We start from the raw sequence: 22,718 nt of genomic DNA on the forward strand, positions 1-22,718 counted from the left end.
TTCCCCATCTGCTCCTTAGAAGATGGTAGGTGATTACTTCACTCAGGCATGGCCCAAGCCAAACAAATAGTGTATGCTGCGCATGACCTGGGAATATGCACCCAGCTGAGCCTGGTTCAGATCTGGAATGCGTGTGAGCTGGGCAGCTCTTGTGGAGGCTGAAGGAGTTCTTCACCAGGGCATGGGCACAGCGACAGGTCCATGGGAAGCATCAAATAAAAATCTGTGGCATCTCTTGACTCACTTGACAACTAAACTGCAGTTTCCAAAGTAACGATTTGGGATTTAAGTGTTTATATTCTACCTAGATCTTATTTCTGACACCCAAGTGCATTACAATTTTGAAGTGATGGAATTCAGATAATATAAAGCTAAAAATTGTGAAAGACATAAACCAACCTTCATCCAACATTTTTGGATCATCAAATCCTGCATTCTACGAGGTCGTGTAGTATTTTTCATTGCTTAGCTAATCATTTTATGTAAAGCCAGCTTCTATGTCCAGAACAGAAGTTTCCCAACTTTTATTTTGACAAACTTACATTTTGTCATTTTTTTTTTTTTAATATTGACTTTTATTAGAAACAACAGAAATTACTTTGTTTTTCAAGACCTCCTCAAACAGCGTAAGTCTCACTTGAACATTATGGTTCCAATACAAAATAATGAAATTCCGATGTAGGAAAACTATACAAAATGATAGCTAGTAGGAAATTAATTCTTATTTTACTTCCATCTACTACACTTTTAAGGTTGCAGGTTTCTATACCAACTCATGCCTCTCAGTGAGAGCATATGACTGTTCATCAGTCCCCTACCTGCTACATAGCAATGATAAGAAACACATCCTCACCTTCCACTGGCTTCTGCTAGCATATCATGTATTTTGCTTCCAGAGTTCTTTTTTCATTCTGATGGCTGGAGTACTGCTGAACATAAGGTAAAAAATGAACATGAGGCCATATAAGTGAATTTACAACAGAGAGATAAAATGTTCCCCAAAGGGCTACCAGAAAATCATGCTGCATGTCAGAGGAGGAAGGAGGGGGAGTGGTGGGATCATGCTCATAAGCAGTAATGAATACAACAGATATAACTTCCTCAAACCAAAGCAGACTATACAAGTGACTGTGCTTACACAAACCCCAGATTTTTTTCATCACATTTTTGGTGGGCAGGAAGTGAATGCTTTGTTGGCGGCATTCTGGTCTTCTGAGATGCAGTTTTGTACAATGTGCATTGGCCCAACTTTTGTACAGGTCTTTTTCTCAGTTTCCCACAGTAAACTCACTTGGTAGTGGTGCTCCCTGAAATACTCCAGTACATTCCTTCCAGTTTCACCAGAAAGTGTTTACCAGAGCGTCCTAGCCAGTGTTTTGCCTCTTAGATGCACCACCCCCACTGCAGCCACATCATGTTGCCCAAGGCTGCAAGAAATACAAATTCCCTGTCTAAATCTGCTGCCTTCTCAGAGTCCATTTTATCTTCAAGTGAAAAATAAAAAATTTAAATAGAGATTGCGAGCAGTAACTTATCAGTCATCTGTCTTCCCTGTGCCAGGACAAACAGTATTTACCCAGAGTAGGCTATTATCTGTAATTATTAACTCTGCCAAGTTCTAAGAAATATAAATGGGATGTTTTCTACAAGGCTGAAAGTACACTGTTATCTCAGTTCTTTTAATTCTCAGTTCTTCAGTTATTTCACATAAAAAATAGTCCAGTTGTTTTTAGGTGACTTGTTACTTCACCAGCTGTCACATTTTCTTGCTTCATGGACATATAACTCCTATAAGTGTCCATGGGAGTTGAAGGAACATAAGAAAAAAAGAATACACTGTATTTTGGATATAATTTAAACCTATTTAATAAGCATTATAATGTTAGCACGTACCAAATATTCTTGAGCTACCAAATTTTAATCTGTAGTTTTACAGTTTAGTCTTAAAATAGTACCAGAAAAATTAACATTTCTAAGCATTGAAGTAGAATACCTAAAATATGTTTAATTAAACATTTAGGACAACATATCAATTATGCTTCTTTTTGATAGCTGGACCTGAAACCCCTTATGTTTCATAAATATTAGCACTGCAAACATCTTTAAAATAGCTACTTTGGTGAAATTTGTCAAAATGATTAAATATGTTTGTACTGATCTGCCTCTGCACTGCCCTCTTTCATCAAACGGCCTGGCTCAAACATTAGATCTACAATATACTCGCGAGGGGGAAGCAGAAGCCCAGTTATTCCTTGAGGAGAGTCATCAACGAGTTTAACTTCATTCCAAGCTCTGTTGTACTTGCCACGAACTAAACTACAGCCAATGCCAATTCTGTCTGCTATCGCCTAAAACCAAAAGAAAAAAGGAGTTAATCACAGTTAATACATGTAGCTTCTGTGATATAAAGCAAGGCCAAGAGATGCTTAAAAAGAAAAGAAATACCTGGAAGGCCAAGAGCTTTTCTGAAACAGTCTTTGTAAATCTCTAAAGTCTTCCAAACTGTGAATCTTTATTGTTGGTTCCACTTAGAAAGTGTAGGCTTTAAGAATGTTATTTTTACCATATTCTATGCAGAACATGAAAAGTACTAATTTTAACTCTTGTTTATCAGCCAGTCCTTCAGATCTCAAATCAAGTGCAACAACCACAGTGCCCAGCAATGTGGGTTTTTTTAGTTGGAAGACTTACTTCTGAATAACATTTTGAAGAACTGTCTATTCAGGCAATGAGGTGTAGGTATTGCACACATATAGCTACTATGAAATATTAAATGTAAAAATGCAACATTTCTATCAGTGTAAGTTCAGGACTGCTGCTTCGCTCCAAAACACACTCCTCGCTTTTCAGCCCCGCAAACGTGGGAAGCAATGAAATGCGAGGCAAGCATCTGCTAGATGAAACACCTGCCTCTCCTCTGTGCTGTGCGATCACTGACAGACCTATAATGATTTGCAGCTGAAAAACTGCTTTTTCAGAACGCATCTGTTGTGAAGGAATGAAATCCTGTTAGATTTTTAACTTGTTATGAATGGACAAGGCTATCCAATGCTTACACTGCTGTGGCTTTAAGAGAGATGATCTGTCCCTGCAAAGGTTTCTTAGGACAGTGCAGGATAAGCGAACACCAGTGCTGCTTCAGCACAATTAATTCGTGCCCTCAGACCTTCATATAATATGTCAGGAACTTTCTCTCCCCATGGATACAATAAATTTAGGATTGTGCTTTTTCTCCTGTGTACTGTTTCCTAGGTCCTTCGCACTTAATGTGCTAGGCCCTTGCTTCTCTTTTCCTTTCCTTTCCATCCAAGAAGAAGAAAAGTCCAGCTACCCAACAGCCAAGGAAAAAGGATAGGACAGATATGCAGGCTGCACCAGTATATCTTCACATGCAGGCAGAAGAAATTAATCTTTCCAATTTAAGAAACTAGAACGTAAAAGCTGTTACATACTATCATAGAATACTGGATAGATACCAAATAAAAATTGTCCCAACAAGTTTATATTTGCAGCATGGAAAAAAATGGAAGCTGCATAATTCAGTATTTTACAGTTTACAGAAAATGTAAAATGTTTTGACTCCCAATCAAATATTTTGGCTTTTTGCCATTTATCAAGTATTCTGCAGATATCACTTAAGACAATTTAATGACAACAAGAATGTTTACAGAAAGAAGCGATGCTGGCTTTCATTCACTGGGAAATCAACTTTGCGAGTGAAAAATGACTTAAGTGTATACAAAAGATTTTACATGAATATAAATATTATATTGTACCAATGCAAGTATGCTTTAGTTTATAATATCCATTTAACATCAATATGTTATGTTGTAAAATAAATGTTAATGTACCTTGAAAAGTAAAGCCCTGTGGTAGAATGTCCCTTTTTTGACTTTCCCGATAGGCACAACGTTGCATTTCAGTTCAAATTCTATTTCGCTTATGTGAAGTTCCCAGCTGAAGTCATGTAGTTTGCCTCTTTCAATTGGGCCACCCATCTTGTCTGCAACAAACCTGTTCCAGTGTATACCAGCATCAGCTGCATCTATAATTCCTCTTGTATTTACCACAAAAATGTACCAAAATTAAATGTGTATAAACAATACATGAATGACATATAAGACTTTAATACTTTCCTGTGCTCACTATATTTTCTTAATTCAGTAACTTGTATTTTAAATATGCTGTTAAACACAGATAACTATAACTCAGGTCGTTCATATTTGCCACAGACCTAACCCAAGGTGCAACTGCTGTCAGCAGAGATTCTGAAGAGCTCTGGTATAGGCAGAGTCCTCAGAGAAAAGCATCAGTAACTGTGTAATTACTGAGGAAATAGCTCAGAAGCTAGTGTTCACCTTTACAGCTAACAGATTATGTGAGCTATGTATTACAATCCCCAGCCCTGCCATTTGTTTGAAATAGTCATAAAGTTATGAGAATATATGATAAAATTAAAGCCATAGGCAATGATCCCAACATAGGAAAGCAACTATATCCATAAAGGATACTTCAGCTTCTGCATGTGCTTTGTTATATTGAAGCCAGTATTTGGCAGGTGAGAGGTGTGTATTTATCCATGAAAAAGAATTGGCTTAGTCACAGAAACAGAAGATCAGACCTCACAATCTGTGCAGACACTTCCAAAAGCACATCTTTTGGGCAACTGTGGACACACAGGACCAGGCCTCCATTTGTAAGTCTCTAAGACACCTTCACCTCCTTTATGCATGGCCCCTGTATGCAAAGACCTTTGTTCCTCTAAGAGTCCTCAGCCAGAGGTACAACTGTTATTGAGGGCTCTCACTCTGGACAAGGTGTTGCAGAGCTGTCTTGGGTTTAAATCACAACAGAATCACAAGCCACTACTTCAGACAGCGAACTAAGATCTGCATTACCTCCTCTGCAGCAGCTGTGTATGTTCTGTCCACACAGTACTTGCAAGGCAGCTTCAGAGGCCTTATTTCTCAAACCCTATGGCCTGAGGTGGTACTGGTTGCAACAGCATGGGCACGAGGAGTTGTCACCGAGCAGGACAGACATGGTATCTTGAAGTTGGGAATTACTGGGTGAACCTGAAGAAGTGGAGGGCTCCAAGCAGTCACTTGTGCTGCTTGTGCCTACAGCCAGCCCTCAGTAAAGAGAGCAAAGCTTCTTGATCCTACAGGCACACTGCTCCCACGAGCGCACAAAGATGTGTTCTGTTTATTTAAAAGGAGGCAGCCAGCACTGCTGCATGTTCCTTCATCTACCCCAGCTCCCTCCTCGGTGAGCACAGCAGGAACCCTGCTCAAGCTGCCAGGTTGCCGAGGGCTGCTGCAGCTGCCTCTTCCTCCCCTTCCTATTCAACACACGCTATTCAGGCAGCCACTTAAAATGGAACGTGCACATAAAAATCCCCACAGAAAACATTCTACTTAAGTTTCCCGTGATTGTTTTGCTGGGTTGTGTGCCTGCAAGTATTTCATTGGTGTGTTTGAAGAGCGGAATTGAAAGATCATTTTATGGATTCCACCTTGAGGACAGCAGCATGATTTATACACAGCTGGATAGTAAAGGATGAGTATCTGTCCTGTCACATTTTGCAACCAACGGAAAAGTCATTCCTCCTATCACATTAGACCACTTCATTAAAAATGAGAGTTAGTAGAGGAAACAGATTTTGTGAGACTCAGCGGGATCTGGCGCCAAACTCTCCTGATTCAGGAGGTAGCCAGGAAACTGCTAAGATAGTAAAGGTTAAACTAAGGAGAAGATGAAAGCAGACACACTGCCTGGAGATGACAGTGATTGGTGCCAAGGCTGAGTAGTCAGTGTAACTAATGAATCACACATTGATAACAACAGTCTGTACACGCACCATTGCAATATTCTGGCACTATTAAATCATCAGGATATTAATTACAGTAGCACCTAAAAACTACATTAGAAAAATGTCTCATGCTTTTGGCTCTATAGGAAAACAAAATATGAGACGGATCCTGTCTCGAGGGGCTTCCAAACCAAGTAGGCAAGAAAGAGCATAAGAGAAGGAACAGACATGATTGATACATGCAAGTTACAACAGTCTCGACTATTAGGTTAGTTTAGCTTGTGCATTTAGGCTTTGCAGCTCCTGGGTCTCTCTGGCTCCTTGATGATATCATATGCAGCTGATGTGTTCATTGGAAAGGATCAATATAGATACATAAATGGGGGGCGGGGGAAGGAAATTGTCCATATGAATATTTTAAAGGTAGGAAATTTATACCCTTTTGTGGCAAGTGATATTTTCTTAAAAACAAACCCAATCCAACAAAATTAGAAACAAGAAGCTAAAATGTAAAATTATGGCAGAATTCTGGACTAGAGCTGATTTGGATTCCAGTTAGGATGGGGAAAATAACAAATTTGGAAAAGTTGTCCTCAGATGAGTAAACAGTTATTTTACCAATTAAACTTATTTGTATTATTTATGGAAATGTAATTTGATACTCACTGTGCAAGAGCCACAACCTGTTCCCAGGTAGTAGTTAGTGGTAAAATTGTTTTGGAAGCATCATTAATGTAATCCAGTAAAATGAGGTCAGGTGGTGGTAGCCAACGTGTATTTTGTAGATTTATTTTGTCCTGGACTGCAGATAGAATCTGAATAACTTCTTTTGACTTTTCCTCTTCTTTTTTCCCCTTCCCTTTTCTTACATAGAAAACAATGAACACTGATTTAGAATACTGTAATCTCTAAAGTCCAAATTCAAATACAGCAGTTCTCCAACAGAACATTTTAGGCAAATAGATTGCAGGGGGAGTTAGGAGAAATCTTTTCTCTTGATAATGAATACTCTAAAATCTACAAAGCTGTAGAGAGCACTTGTGGAGCATGCCCTCAGGAGATATTTAGGAACCAAGTGTCACTAGCTTCATATTAATATTGCTGTAAATTCCCATTTTATTTTTGCCTATAGCTCTGATATGCCTTTTACATATATGGATTATCTAGAGGAGAAGAGACATATATCCACATCAGAAACACTTTAGACAGTTACAGTTTGGTTCCATATGGACATGAACTAAAAATCATGGACTCCAATGAGTTTTTACTTAATAGAAATCTGGATTTCAAATAAAGGAACAAGTGGTATCAAGAGCATGGCCGAAATTTTTGACAGGACATACCAGGCAGCAGTGTCTGTACTTGTAAGTCCATGTACTTCAAGCATTATGCAAACTACAATGCTGCTTGTCAGATGAAGATTTTATAAGAAGTCTGTGTTTTTTCTGTCTCTTTTTTCACTGTACATGCTGTATATTTCACTAATGCTCAGGACCGGAAAAATGACTGTGATCCTGAACAGGCATTGTAAGCACCTAGCAGAAGTATAAATGAAATGCTTGTTCTGCTTAGATTGAATACTGTGCATTTCACAAGTTATGTAGCAACTACAAAACCAGAATCTTAACAGAGATATCATTAAGATCTATACAATCACACAGTTTAGGATTTTTCATTTGTGGGAACACGTGGAACTTGTGCTTCATAAGTATTACATCTTTTTTCAGCATACGTGTTGAATAATTCTACTGTGAAACATGACAAAATTTCTTTCCTTTGTTTCACAGTTCTGGCTTATTTGTTGAAATCCATAATACTGCTGGCATTCTTGGAAGGAAAAAGGGGAAAAAAAAAAGAGAAAGGATGGATCACTAGAGTACATGGCTCCAGGGCACACTATCATTATTTTATGCTCTTCAAATTATTTTTGAAATTTTGACAATGAACAGCAGTCTTAAGAAGGAAGGCAATGGACATAGCAGAAGGGCATACACTGTTATCAGTAGTCTAATTCAAGCCATTTGTATTCAGAATATTTTGCAAACTTTTCTTTTACCTATTGAGATTTACTATATTCACAAAAAGGCCTTTTCAGAGGTTTCATAAAGCACATTATTTTAGCAGGATAACCAATTAAGATTTAATCTTAAAATTATAGAAAATTCACCGCCCTGTAAAGTAAACCATTCTGGTTATTAATCACACTTATACTTGAAAAAAGCAGACAAACAGTTTTCTTTGTCTAATTTGACTCTTTCTAACTATAGCCAGGGAACCTTATAATGGTAGATTAAACAGCTACCTACTTTTCCATTTATACACTTAGACATCATGTTTAAGAATGATTTATTTAAAGAAAACTGTTTCCTATTCCTATCTACTCAGATGACTCTTGAATCAATCTTATTCTCCTTCTTTCCAGTTTTCAGGAAGAAAACACCTGAGAGGGATAGGTTTGAACAGTGATTTGTTTGCTTTTTCTGCTGCTGCCTATTTCTCTCAGGTATGACTATGGTATGACTATGGTTCCTTGGTGGAATGGCTGCTTAAAGGTTGTCTTCCACACCTTACTCCTCAACTCTTCAGTTCATCATGTCTAATACTTATCTCCTAAGGAACTGTGGAGGTGGCGTCTCATAGCACAGTGCTATAAAATAACCAGTAACCATTACACTAGACATCTACTATCTTTTTCCTGTCCTCTTTTATTATCCCCATTTTATTTACTAGTGGAAATTACGACATCTGAAAAAAAATCACTCCCCTTTCCCAAAGCTGTCTTATTACTCATGACAAATACTTGCCATGAATGTAGAGGAATATGCAAAGAAGGACTCACGGCAGGTAACAGTCTCCAAGATGTTTCTGATTTCTATTGCAAAAAAGTCCAGTGGGTCACCAGAGAATCAGCATGAGGAAGAACCCAATAAAATATCCTACCACTAAAAGAAAGCCATGACACCTATTTTCTTTCCTTTTTCAGATAGCTTAATCCCTTGGCTGTCTTTAGAAAAGGAGTAAATGAACCCTGGAAAGTACCTCCTTAAATGCTGTACTGGAACATAGCATAGAATAAATGTAAATTTGTCGGTCTACATTAAACATCATATTTTAGCCCAGTGAATGTGTGTATCAGATATGCAACTGTTTGATTAAAAATGCTGCTATCTGCCCATGAAATACATCAACCTATCTACTAGGCAATTCCTTTACATCTAATTCAAACACTTCCAGCAGACAATTATAACTGCCCTTTCTTTTAGCTTTCAACCGTGGTTTATATAAAGTAGATTTACTTTTTCAAAACAATAGCTTTAAACTGTGTTCAGTAGTACTTTGCAAAATATTGATGAACAGAAATGTATGATCAAAGGAAAAAAATATGTTGGAAAAAATCTAAGCATGTTTGAGACTTGGAGTCAGCTACTGACCTTCAAGTAACTCCCGTATATCTCACAAATTAATAATAATAATGATGTATGAATTATGGATTCAAAATGAATGACAATGGGGTTATAAATCATACAACTTGATCATGACATTCAAAAGCAATTATTTCATACTTGAAGAAAGAAGTCTTTGTATCCCTGCAAGTTTACTATGGGAAATCGAGCCAGGTATTTGGGGTTTTTTCATAAAGAAAATTTTTTGCTTTCCAAAAGAGTTATTGCTGCTAACCCAGCAGTCATTTACTGTGTAATTGACATAAATTAGATTAAAAAGCAACTATCCAAGGGTATCCTCATCTCACATTGTAATAAACAAACATCTTGTCAGAACAGGTCTCTAAGCTTTGCACAGATGCTTGAGACTTTGTAAAATGGTCCATGGCTCTAGAGCATCTTCTGAGATGAAGGAATCCCCCACTGGTGCAGAGCAAACATAACTGGGGCTCGATGTCTCCCCTTGCCTCCTGCTCCCTTTGAGTAAACTGGCATTGCATGGTGCGTCATGACCAGAGCATGCTGGGCTTCAGGAGGACCTGCTAAATGAGCAGAAGCTAGAACATGCCTGGTAAGACACTCAAGATGCAGTATCTACTCTTTTGCATCCTGAAATGGGAACCTTCCACAGTGCAATTCATATGATCCATTTCAGGTATCTACTATGAAATTATTTAAACTGAATTCCAGACGTGCTTGCAGTCCAAATAATAACTAGTCAAATGTAAATGTCTGCCTTGTAAGTCAATAGATGGATCCACAAGTCAAGTGGATAGACTTACCTCACAGTTCAGGTCCTGATTTAAGTCAGAACCTCAACCCTTCACAGTCAGTAGCTATTGTCAACAATTTGCATGTCAGTTCTAAACAAGCTGATAGACATGTAATTCAAAGTATAATACATCAAGCCTTTTTCTCTAGTGCTGGTTTTGTTGAGTGAACACCATTGTCCAGATGACTCTCGCTTTTCCTCCATTGGACATACCGTTGAACTATTGAGATCACAAAGCAGGTTTGAATTTTCTCTTGACTTTCCTACTGCAGATTTCATGTCTCCAGCACAGATACATAGATACACAGAAATATAGAAGCAGTCTGAGAAATCAGCCATTATCTCTATTAATAAAATGCCTGTACAGACATATCACAGTTCATGGGTGAGTTCCAAGCTAAAAATTGTAAACGTAGTACTTCAGTTCCTACAACAGGCATGCCATCTCTCCTGTGGTTTTTTTTTTTTCCGACCCTGTAGCACTTAGCATTTTGTAATGCCCACCACTGACATCACATTCACAGCCCTGAGGGGACTCCCTATACCATAAACCAAGAAAAATCAGGAAGTCAGGACTGGGACCCACAGAAACCAGCATGATAAATGGTCAGCTCATTAAGTTAGCTTACAGAAAAACCAAGGAGAGTTGTAGGTTACATCACGTTCCTATCAAGGGCTAGATATCATCCCATCAATGTCAAGGAGGCTCTATTTGAACCAGTTTGGTAATCCTGAAAATTTCTCTGTAATTAGGCATGTACACCTGCCTTCTCTGAAAGGCACTGTTGTGGTCATGATTGTGCTGCTGTTTTATATAAACCACAGTTGGGGGATCATGGTTCAATTTTTTTCCACAGGAACAAACTAAGGGTTAAGTATTTTATATTAAAAGTCATCAAGACAATGACTAGTCTTTGGTCTCTACTCTCTCAGTTAAGCACCCTAACAGCTGAAGTAGAAAGCTCTGTTCATTCCACCTCATTGTTAGTGAACAGCTACAACAAACCAGAAAGAGACTGCTAAACCCCAAATATCTTGTGATCAGCTACCTGCATGTGGGAAGGACAGGATCAAACCCTCTTTCTGTAAAGGGAAGAAATTAATTTCCTTCCACAAGGCTAGAGGCTCTGACCTATTTGGTAGAAGCAGACATGCCTACCAGGTCAGTTCTACAGAGAATACTGCAGGATTGCATGTGTGCATTGTATGGGTCAGAGGGAGCCCTGCAAGAGCGAGGCAGTTTTAGGCTTGTTGCTGTCAAAACAGTTCTGACAGTTCTGAGCACACCCTTCTCAGCTTTTAGTCATGTATGAAATTTCACTGGAAGAAATCTAATCTAGAAATAAGGATGCATGTAGGCAGTGTAGGAACTTTTTGTGGGTCTAGGTTCTAAATTGAGAACGAACTTCTACCCTAGTTTCCCTGTATCTTGGTTGTTAAGCTGTAAAATAACATCATTTCACTGCCTCCAAGGGATATTGAAAGGAAAACCAGCCAAATAAACAGGAGATGTTCTAAGAAAGCATGGGGAGGAGGACAAATAATTACTAAGATAGAAAAGGAAGACTACAGCAATTAGCAGGTGAAAGAAAGACTACAAAAACATATTTAACATTGTATTTGAGCATTTGTACTCCATTCAAAAACTGTCTTTCACTATTTTCAATCAGAATTCTATTTCTAATGTTAGAGCAATAACAGAATATTGAAAAGTAGTAAATTTTAAAGCCATACCTTGTTTTCTCTCTACTGCTTTTTCTTGAAACAGACGGTGACAAGACAGTTTGTTCATGAGATGAATCGTGTGCCTTCTCCTCTACTGGAAGACTGAAATGGAACAAGATATTTTTGCATGTTAGTTAGTATTTGCATATTAAGCTATGAAAATGGAGTTCTGATTTTAAAGGACAATAAATATATTCATAGGAAGTATATGAGTGGAAGAAATAACATAACCACTAATAAACCAGATATTGATTCAGGGATCAAAAATGAAATACCAAATACCAAATGATGGACACAAAAGTAACTGGGAAGTAAGACTGCTGCCAAAGTGCAAAGGCAAGAAGCTGTATCAAAGTCAAAGAAAGAAAACCTAATAGTTAAAGACAACTCTAGGGATCAACAAAGAGCATGGAAGTTTAATTTGTTATAGATATTCTCAGACATCTTTATGGTGTCATATACAAGCTTAAAAGGGAAGCTAATGATACTGTTAACCAAATATGTGATGTGTTGACAGAGAAAAAGGTTTTGGACTTGCAAAATATTGGTAGAGCATTCTTTGATCTGTGAGACTGTTTACAGGAAGTGACTCCCAGTTAAACAAGCCAAATACCAACTTCCTGCATTCAAATCTAAGAAGATTTGTTAGGCTGGCTTCAACTTAAACAGAGAAGGAACAGACACAGGTTCTATATCAAGCCTGAAAGCAGGATGCTTGGCTTTGTCCTGCCTCTTCGGATGTTGTGCTTAAAATTCCATGCATTTGTCTGTACAAGAGTATCATCAAATCATAGGTTCCGTTGTTGCATATTGACATTCAGCTTAGATGACATAATTATTATCGCAGATGACAAGCTTTGTAATAACTAATACAACACTGGGTGTCCCACCATCAGGAATCAAAGGGTGTTAAATGAATAAGTCTTAATGACTAAGTGAAAAAAAGCAACTCAACTGAATAAATCTTTCCTGTCTAGAGGGAAAAAAAGTTATTTTCTAAATTCTTATTTTCCAAAATAGAAATATCTTGCCTTCTAGGACATAAAGCTAGGGATTAAAATAAATCTATTTTATATATGTGTATACATATATAGACTATGTAGTTTGTACTGGAATCAGTGGAAATGATGGAAAAGATGAGCTATCACAGTAAATTAGTAGATCAAACCTGACTCACTCTTCTTGTGGTTTAGCATTAATGAAGATTATGGCCCGACGGTCAGTAAGAGCTTGCATACTCAATTCCTCCAGAGATGAAAATTTCATTCCAGGTTTTATCTAGAAGAAAATTAGCATAGAAGAAAAGGTGTTCTGTTTGGTTAAAGATGAAGAGAAAAAAATATATTTAGAAGATCTCTATAGAGAAATTTAAAATTCATAATCTTGAACAGAAGACTTACATGAGACTTTATAAAGTCATTCAAAATAAGTGAAATTGTTTTGTTCTTCATTTGCATTTTCTTTGTCAATTTTCTTCAAAAAGATTGCTTATAAATAATTTAATTTGTAGTTATTGTCACTATTGTTACTACTATTGTTGCATTCCAGATAGTGGTAGAATATTGAGAAGTTCCTGCCTCTGAAGGCTTTACAATATAGGACGGATTTTTCAAATGTAACCAAGTGCTTTAGGAGCAGTTATTTCACTGATTTTCAGTCAGACTGGTATTCCTAATTAATTTGGGCATTTTGAAAAGTCCTTCTTGGATTTAAACTGAACACAGCACTAACAAGTGGTACTGGAGTCATTCTTTATATCTAAACACTGCTTTGTGAGAGAAAGGGTCATGGCCAAGGTGAGAATATGAACTCTTTACTTCTTTATGTAAAAATAAACAAGAAGTCCATAGGTCGTTCAGTGTAACGTTAGTATTTAGGAAAGAGATATTAAGGAAAGAGACCGGAAGAACTAAAGTCTGAGAAAGGATCTGGAAAGGAACTATGTCTGCACAGCTTACATAGGATTGGGAAGAAGATCACAACTGGGGGATAACATGAAGATGATGAGATTTCATCCATGAAGAAAGATAATCAAAAGAAATTAGTATAAAAGTTGGGAAACTTCAGGACAAGAAAAGAAAGTATTTTACATAGCTAGATTCTGGCTTTTGCTGTAGTACTCTTTCTAAATCAATAAGAAAATTTTACTCTTTCTAAGAAGAGTAATTTATTTAAAGTAGCTTACCTGACCACAATCGTAGAATCCATCAGTAATGATATTATTTGATGATAAATATCCCATCTGGCTGTACTTTTGGGAAAGATTGTTATCAAGTAGCTTTTCTAGAGCAGCTTCACTGAAGTTATTTTTGCGGCTTATTGATAGATTAATTTCTTCTAGGATATCTAAAGCACTGTTAAACAAAATACAAAGGCTAATTCATCATTAAATACCAATTAATTGTTATTATACAGTCCAGAGTTAGTTTTCAGCATTACCAAGGCCAAGACAGATTAATTTCCAAGTGCTAGCCTTGTGCCCCCTGGGCCAGCAAGGAGCTGGCTGTGCTGCACAGAATTCTTTCTCTAGGGGAGAAAAATGCCCTGCAGTGGTCAAAAGCAATTCCTTTAGGCAGTTAAACTGTTATAGAAAGAAACATGGAGAGGATGCCACAACCTTATACCAGAAGGATGTTAAGCACCACAGAGAACTTGAGAAAAAGAAGGATGTAAAAGTAGAGTAGAAGGAATAATGTTCAGAGCTGACCATAAGATACAGTTCAGGGAATGTCTCTCCCTTCAACTTGCAATGTTGCAACGCAATTTGCAGATTCCAGTTATGCAATACTAGTGTGTGAATCCTTCTGGTTTAGGACTGTTACTGTATTCGGGGAGGCACAGTTGGCAGAGGTTTGGTAAACGCAGTTGAGCATGGAAACACAAGCAGTTGTGTCAGCACCACCAGGATGGCAGGATTTTTGCAGCATGAGGGTAGAAACAAAAAGTCATGTGACAGTACTGGAGTACAGGAATTAATTTATTCAGCTGCTTCTGGTGCTGAAACCCACATACTGATAACTTCTGACCTGAAAAACTTAGAAAAAGCTCACTAAGAAGATAAAGGAAGCTGAATGAGGAGAACATAGCACACTGCAGTTTTGGAACTGTTTAGGAATGAAAAAGAACAGGAAGAAATAGGGCAATATATTTATATGTGTGTGTACATATTCAAATTTATATCTGTGTGTGTCTATACACACATGCAGACATTCTTCGCATCCTAAGGAATCAATTTTATATATATATAAATATAATGAACTCCATGTTTATGCTGCCTATTTCGCTCTGTGAACTACATAGGGAGCCTCAGCTGTGGACATTTACCACATAGACTTCTGAAGGTATGTCAGATGAATTCCAGAGAATAAGTTTTTCAGGCAAGGCAAATGACAACCCTCTCTTTTAGAAGAGAACAATGGGAGAAGATAGTGGAAGAGCAGTACAGGCTATTTGTCATACAGCATACTGCACCAAAGTCAGGTAACCAGCAAGTAATGCAGAGAATTTTAAAGGGGAAAAAATGAATACGGAAAAGCTAGTGTGTACAGCAGTGTCTAAAACAGATGACATTACAGGCACAATGGCACATTACCCTCATATGGAAGAAAGACAAAAATGGACAAATAAAGCTGCACCAAAAATTCTGTGAAGACCTGAAAACAAAAAAACCAACTCGTACAGAAATGGAAACACTGACACTTCCGAAAAGAAAAAGTAAGGGATAAACCCAAAAGACCCACAGGCAAAGTGAGACAGCTATTCAGGGACTGAAACAAAAATAAACATTTCATATGTTACAAGTCAGAGAAGGAAATGTAGGCCTATTACTCAGTGTGGGAAGAAAACTCGTAACAGATGGCACAGAAAAGACTGAAGTGTCTGGTGCCTTTTTTGCTTCAGTTTTCATAAAAAGGTTGCAAGCAGATGCCTCCAGTTATATTAACAAAGGAGGTAGAAACAGTAGGCTTAGTATGTCTAGAATAAGTTTGAGGAGACAAAGTTAGCAGCCCCTGAGGACATTTACCCCACACTGCTCTATGAATTGGCAAAAGCAACCTCTGAACTGTTTATAATTGTATTTGAAAATTCAGTGAAGGCAGGCTAGGTGCCAGGGGAGTGGAGAAGGGCAAAGATACTATCTACATTTGAAAAACGAAGAACAAGGAAGTTATAATGGAGATAATTCAGCCAAATTTCAGTGTCCATGGAACACCATATCAAATTATTAAGCTATCAGTTTGCAAGCAACAAGAGATAAGAAATAGCCATTTTGCGTTTGTCAAGAATAAATCATGTAAAGCCAATCTAATCCTTTCTGTGATACGGTAACTGACTTAACATATAGGCAGAAGTAGAAGACATGAGATATGAGTTGAATTTGAGATATGTTTTGACTTTAATAAGTCTTTTCACATATTCCTACTTGAATACTCATAAGCAAGTCGGGGAAATACGATCTACATGAAAATAACATGAAGTAATGCCTGACAGGTTGAAAAACTATGCTTAATCCATTATTATCAATAATATGCTGTCAGACTGGAAGGACACATAAATTAGAGTCCTACTCTAATACTGTCAGACAGAAGGGCTTAAATAAGAACAGTGCTATATGCAAGATATAGAAAATAATTACTGAGCTTTATTTGATGGTGGTATGACCTCAGCTGAAGTACCTCATCCTGGCTGGGAGACAGCACTTCAAAATTGCAAAAATAAAATGAGAGAGATTCAGGGATGTGTGACAAAATTATACAAGATTTCAAACCAAAAAGAAGTTTAACACTTTTACTTTGTCATGAAAAGAAAACTGAGAGAGGGACATGGAACATGAGAAAATCCAGTAAGTTAAACTCAAATTGCTATAAAAAGATGGTTGTTCAATCCCACTGATAGCAGGACAACACATAGTTGTACTGATTTGCTGCAAGGGACATTCAGAAGTCAGAAACTCTTTCTAATTGTAAGGAAACTCCAGCACTGGAACAAGTTACTTTGGGAAGTTGTGAACCCTACCTCGGAATTGGTATTGGCACTGAACAAGCAAAAATATGTTAGTGTACCTGATCCAGTCTTACAGTGGGCACATGGATAACATCTCCTTTGACGTCCCCTCCTGACCTAAATTTCTGAGATTCTCACTCTGCAGAATTCCCTCACAGATAGATTTTAAGTATCTGTGTAGTAATCAGAGAAGTGTCCAGCAGAGGGAGCAGGGCAATTACATATATTTTAACAGTAACTAAGAGTCACCCTGTATAAGGAGGCCTGTGTCGTAATTCTTATAACTTAAAACAGCTTTTGTAATTCCGATATTAATGTATGGAACCTGAACTTAGAAGGAATAAAGTAGAGGGTTTTAATGTGATACTTCAGCACACCTGCAGTTAACCAGAGCTTGTAAATCAAATTTAGCCTGTGTGTATTAAATACAATTTACTGTATATTGAACTTAGCCCAAAACTTTAATTTCAGTTTCATATGTATGAGGCACTGTAGTCCCTAATTTTGACTGATATAAGCACACCTTCAATATAAAGCCCAACTCAGTCACAGAAACAATAAACATTTTAATAACTCCAGACAAGGTCTCTTTTCAGGCTTACATTTTTTCTTAAGCCTTCTGTTACTTAAAATCAACACCATTTCATCTATAACATCAGTAGTGCATAAGTAGTTTCTGCTTACCAAGAAGTATAGCTTAACTTTATTATTCTGCTATAAACGTGTAAAGATTGACTTAATAGAATTATTGTATCAAAATCTTCCCTCTGCTCCTCAATACTATTTCTACTCACCCTAGCCTGCATAGTTCAACAGCAGTTAGTTCATCGCCTGCACAGATCATAACAGCCCAACAGGCATTTCTTCTGACTTCTTCAATCTTAGAATGCAGCAATTCAACGAGTGGTCCCAGTCCACCTGCATCTCTTATCTAGAAAAAAAAAAATGATGTTGCCTCTTACATATTTCATTTATCCCAACAAGAACTGCCTGTGAAATTCACCTTCTGAAACATTCAAGCCTTGTAGACGAGCTATGCTGGCCTGCTAGAAAGACCATTCATGGGGATTCTATGCTTCTGTGAACTTGGCATAGACTGGAGCTGAAGCAAGCTTCAAAGTGGTACAAGGCACACATCCCTTCTGGCTCTGCCTCGCTTTTCAGTTATTAGATCGTGGTATGGAAACTGAGGAGACTATGCAACCCCAGACTGCCACAGAGTGTTACACAGCTTTTTCTGTGTTCCATTGCTTCCTAGCAACTAATTTACATCACAATATATTTGAATTTGTATTGTATTGTATGTATGACAATCTTATTAACATCCTATTCTCTTGTGTACTACAATATCTTTCCTATACACGCTGGAGGAAATATTGCTCATTTGATTTTTGAAGAGAAAGACATTTTAAGGACACTGAAAGAGGTAGATTAATTATCTATGCCCCTTATTCATGTCCTAATTAACAGCCTTGACCCATGAGAAAAACCCAGCTTATGATCTATGAATGCACATAAGATCATCCTTATTTATGAAAAGAAAATAGTGTGACCATTGATAAACAGTGAGAAGTTCAACTTGCTGGATGCCACTGATCAAGGGATTAATTATATTTTGAGTTTTGCCTGAATTACATTTACTCCATGTACATGCAGTATCTTATCAATCAAGGTCACGCACTGACGTTCAGGCCTTGAAAATGGGCAATAGAACTTCTTTGTTCTATTGCAGAGGAAAGAGGGCAGAACTTCTCATCTTCAAAGTTCAGATGACAGTTGCAGCTGAAAAGCCGTAAACATGAGGATTAAGATATAGCCCTTGTTCAAGCTCATCAAAGCCACTGAAAAGCTGTAAAACATTAATTTGGTGCAAGCAAATATAACAGTAAACATAGAAATTAGAGAAAACCCTTTCCAAGTTCTCATGACAAACTGAGCTAAATTCAGCTGAACAAACCTATGATAAAAGTGAAAAATTAGTTACTATCTAGAAAGCCTGGGACTTTTAGGACAGGCACAAAATAAAAAGATTCTAGGTAAGCATAAGAGCAACCTCAGGATCTAGAAATGTCATAAAATAACCACAGCCCAGAAGAGCAGCTTTACCTCAGTTCTTGCATCAGCATCACAACCAAATACAGCCACAGCGAATGCTGCTTTGCTTTGCACTTGGCTGTTGGTCGAGCGCAACGGTTCTGCAAGCACACTCATAATACCACGGTTCTGGATATTTACACGTAATGGCTCTTGCATAGCCAGATTTGTTAGCACTGTAGCAGCATTAGCAATGGTTCCATCTCGCTGTGCATACAAGGTATTTAATAATGGCTCAATTCCTTCAGCCTCAGCAACGGCACTAGCAAAATGAAGGAATAAAAAAAAACCTTTGTTATTTTAGGACTGTTTTTTTTTCCTAGTGTGCTATATGTATCAAATAAATTAGTATTACATTTCAGTATTTTTATATATATGTAAGTGTGTGTGTATATATATGTAATTTATATATGACTAATGGTGTTAAGTTCAAGAGACACAACCTAAGCAGAGAAAGTCACAAACTTCTGGATTCTTTGACTTATTAACACATGGATTCTTTCTGAGGTTTTGAACAAGTGAATTAAATCTTGCATCTTTTCAAAGATGCAAAATTTCTGTATCTCTAGTTGCAGGCAAATGCCTCTGCAGACTTTTACCACCACTCCCTATAACCATTCTAGCACTACTTCTAATGAGGATTACAGTGCATGGAATATCATGTCATTGTTCTTTGTGCTGTCTCCATAAATTTCTGTGATCAGATATCTAGGTGGCATGAATATAGTACACCAAGTTTCTGCCATTCTTACAGAGTAGGTGTACGTGGTGCAGTTCAACGCAATGTAGAAATTACTGAGCTGGCTTTACACAAGCTGATTTAGACAGCAGGAGTACAATGGACACATCAGCACAGAATTCATGGCTGGCCATGACTGTGGTTCCACATCAAGAGGTCTATCAGCAGCAGATCCAGTTCAAATATTCCCTCTGCTCCCAGCTGATATTGCAGCAGTAGCTGAAGGGTGCTGCCCCTCAACAGTGCTGGGACAAATGCTGGCATGGCCAAGTTCTAAGCCAGATGTGCAAAACAACCTGTTTGCAAATAAAATTGAGGAATATTTCTGGGATTTCTTTTTTTTTTTTTAAGGATCACTTCATAGATTTAGGTTAGACAACAACCAAGGAAAAAAAAATAAACAACAGTTTAAGAAGCACTACTAAGGAAATAGTAACTTCAGGCTGGGGACAGCAGAATGTGCAGGCAGCTGTACTACTAGAGGATGCATTTGCAAATTACTTAAATCTAATGTGTTGCAAAACTAATAATCATGTGGGCCTACAGCTCAGTCACAGCAGAAGGAACTGGCCTATGAGCACTTCATCTCAACACTGCTATTCTGCTTCTGGCACTCACTGGGATAGTGCCTCTTAAAAGAAAAAAAAAAGAATCAACTTCATATTTAATATCTGAGATAAAGAATGTGTTTGAAAGCAGCTGGTGACTTGGTTTAGAATGATAGTAAACCCTTGACTGCAACTGATGCAGACCCTGAAGAGAGAACCAGGCCTGGCTGGGGTGAAACTACCATGCTCTAACAAAATGAAAAGGTATATATTTCTGGGTTTCCACTTTATTATGTATTCTTTGGTTTCTTTGCCATAGGCAAAAGAAACTACAGATATCAATGTAGTTTACATTCTTTGAATGCCGTAAAATATTCCATAACTGGAGGTTTTTATTGACCTTCTTGCCAAAACTTTGCTTACTTCTTTGTCTATATCATCTTACATTTGCTTCAGTGGTATTTTTTGCAATGTCATTATAAACCAGCTCACTGTAAAAACTGAATTGTCTTTCTGCTGAGCTCGTATATAAAATTTGATCAAATGATTTGAGGCATATGTCAAATTTACTATCTGCACGTAGTAATTTTACATTAGGCTTATCTGTTTGTTAAACAAAAGTTGGCATTATTGTTAGCAATGGAAATGCACAGATGGCAATTTGAATTTTCTTTGCAACTGCTTTTTATACCTTCCTTTATATGTTTTATCTATATCAAAAAAATAATAAACTCTCCCACCTCTGTACAAGCATACCTAAGCACTTCAACAAGAGAAGAGTGTACATTTTTTAAAAGTTTTGCTAAATTTCTGTCAACACCTTAATAAGAGAAATCTGGATGTGAAAAATCTCACTTTTACTGTAACAGTGTTTTACCAAAATCTAACTGGCTTTTGGTAACTTTCACAGTTGCAAAATAAACACAAGCTTACAAGTATTACATATACAAGAAACAGTTAAGCTATCAAAGACTGTCAAGGCATTGATAAAAACAAAAAACCTCAGGAATGCCGACAGTCACGCTCTTATGCAAGCAGGATAGAAAGCAGAATACATGCTAACCCATGCCATATAATCCCATTTCATGAGCAACACAATGTTGATCTCACTCTGAACTCATCTTAGCACAAATATGTCCAAACCAGACTTCTTCGCTCCTGAGCATACCTGGAATAAATCAGCAGAGGCTAACAGGGTTTGTTAGTCTGATCTCTGCCTCAGCTACAAGGCAATGGCAGCTCACAGGTAGTGCTGGAGCATGGGTGTAAGGATGTCTGGCAGCCAGGCAGTAGTTCCCAGTCTGGAAAACCAGGGAAAAGGCAGCAATCCAGGGACTGGAGGTGAATAGGATTATTAGCTTGGGTGCAGCATAAAGATACAGGGTCTGTTTGGTGTTGATTGCTCCTGAGCACCAGTAACTTTAATGCAAGCACTTCAGTCTCTGTTCAGAAGTGAATCCCGTGTTTTCAGATGTCCTGCACTGCGCTCCTCAGACTATCTTCCATTAGCCCCTTATCTGGGTGACCAGATAAAGAAGAGCTGAAAATGTTTTGTTTGTTTTGGTTCGTGATTTTTTTTTATTTTACTTAGGTAAGGCCACTGAATTTCTCTGGTTAATATTGTTTTCTCTTCCCCATAAAAATTTTATCCAGACATCCAGCTTCAGGAGTGCTGTAGCTTTATCCAGCCTGCTGTATATGAAGAAATCCTGGACATGTCAATTGCACATGTTAAAGATCAGCTATACACCACATATATCACAGGTTTACCAGAATGCATCACATTCATAGCACATGTAACAACGACATGATGTACCTGCTGGCAAAGTGTGGGGAGAGACTCACCATACATGCACGTTAAGGCATGCCCATAAGCTTTTTTTCCCCCAGATTATAGCATTATACAGTATATACACACATACCTTATCCAGGAACAAAAATAAAAAAAAAAAAAAGAAATCAAAGTTTTTCCTGTACAATGGACACATCGAAATTCCAGGATTTACAGAACAGATCCACTACTGATGAGATGCATGGCTGCATCTCACAGGTGTAGTATATCCAATACTTCTGCAGTAAGTGTAGGACTTACTTTTCCTATAGTACACCCAATAACACATGATTTCTCCCTCAGGAAATCCTGATAAACATATAGTCCCTAACAGACTGATTCCAGGATGATACACGGAACTGAATGACGTAGCCAATCACATTATAAGCAGATTCACTGTAATTTCCATAAAGCCAGCAAGTACACAAGTACTTAAAAAATGAGCAAGGTGACAGCTCCTCGTGTGTTCAGAGTTGACCTCAGCGAGGTACAGAGCACAGCCAATTTTCTCAAGTGCCACTCAACTTCAAAAAGGTTGAGAACCACTGATTTAGCAGATCATACATATTTATTTCAATCCGGCGTTCTGCGCAGATTCATTCTGAATCACAGTTTAGTGATGGTATAGTTTAATCAAGAGCACAATTACAAAGCAAAAAAAATTCATGCTGGAAGTGACAACAGCAGGTAATGAGAGCTGAAGGTAACCAGTACCTTTGAGAATAAGATTTTAAGGGGGCATGAACACCT

The 22,718-nt window shown here is 37.7% G+C and overlaps 1 protein-coding gene across 3 annotated transcripts in view; it reads right to left on the reverse strand.

Moving 5' to 3' along the window:
* Nucleotides 1-697: 697 nt before the first annotated feature.
* Nucleotides 698-22,718, reverse strand: part of ARMC3 (armadillo repeat containing 3) — a 59,293-nt gene continuing 37,272 nt past the window's right edge. The window contains exons 11-18 of one of the 3 annotated variants that reach the window (XM_030504637.1): nt 18,863-19,112; nt 17,551-17,687; nt 13,938-14,106; nt 12,930-13,030; nt 11,762-11,854; nt 6,479-6,676; nt 3,852-4,014; nt 698-2,348 (exon numbers count right to left, since the gene is read on the reverse strand). In XM_030504637.1, coding sequence (XP_030360497.1) covers nt 2,139-2,348; nt 3,852-4,014; nt 6,479-6,676; nt 11,762-11,854; nt 12,930-13,030; nt 13,938-14,106; nt 17,551-17,687; nt 18,863-19,112 — 1,321 coding nt within the window. In that variant the 3' untranslated portion in view covers nt 698-2,138. Of the gene's footprint in view, nt 2,349-3,851; nt 4,057-6,478; nt 6,677-11,761; nt 11,855-12,929; nt 13,031-13,937; nt 14,107-17,550; nt 17,688-18,862; nt 19,113-22,718 lie in introns of all 3 variants that reach the window. The other 2 variants (XM_030504630.1, XM_030504645.1) reach the window with 2 other exon arrangements.

Source organism: Strigops habroptila, chromosome 1 (assembly GCF_004027225.2).
Source record: "Strigops habroptila isolate Jane chromosome 1, bStrHab1.2.pri, whole genome shotgun sequence".
Classification (NCBI taxonomy): Eukaryota; Metazoa; Chordata; class Aves; order Psittaciformes; family Psittacidae; genus Strigops; species Strigops habroptila.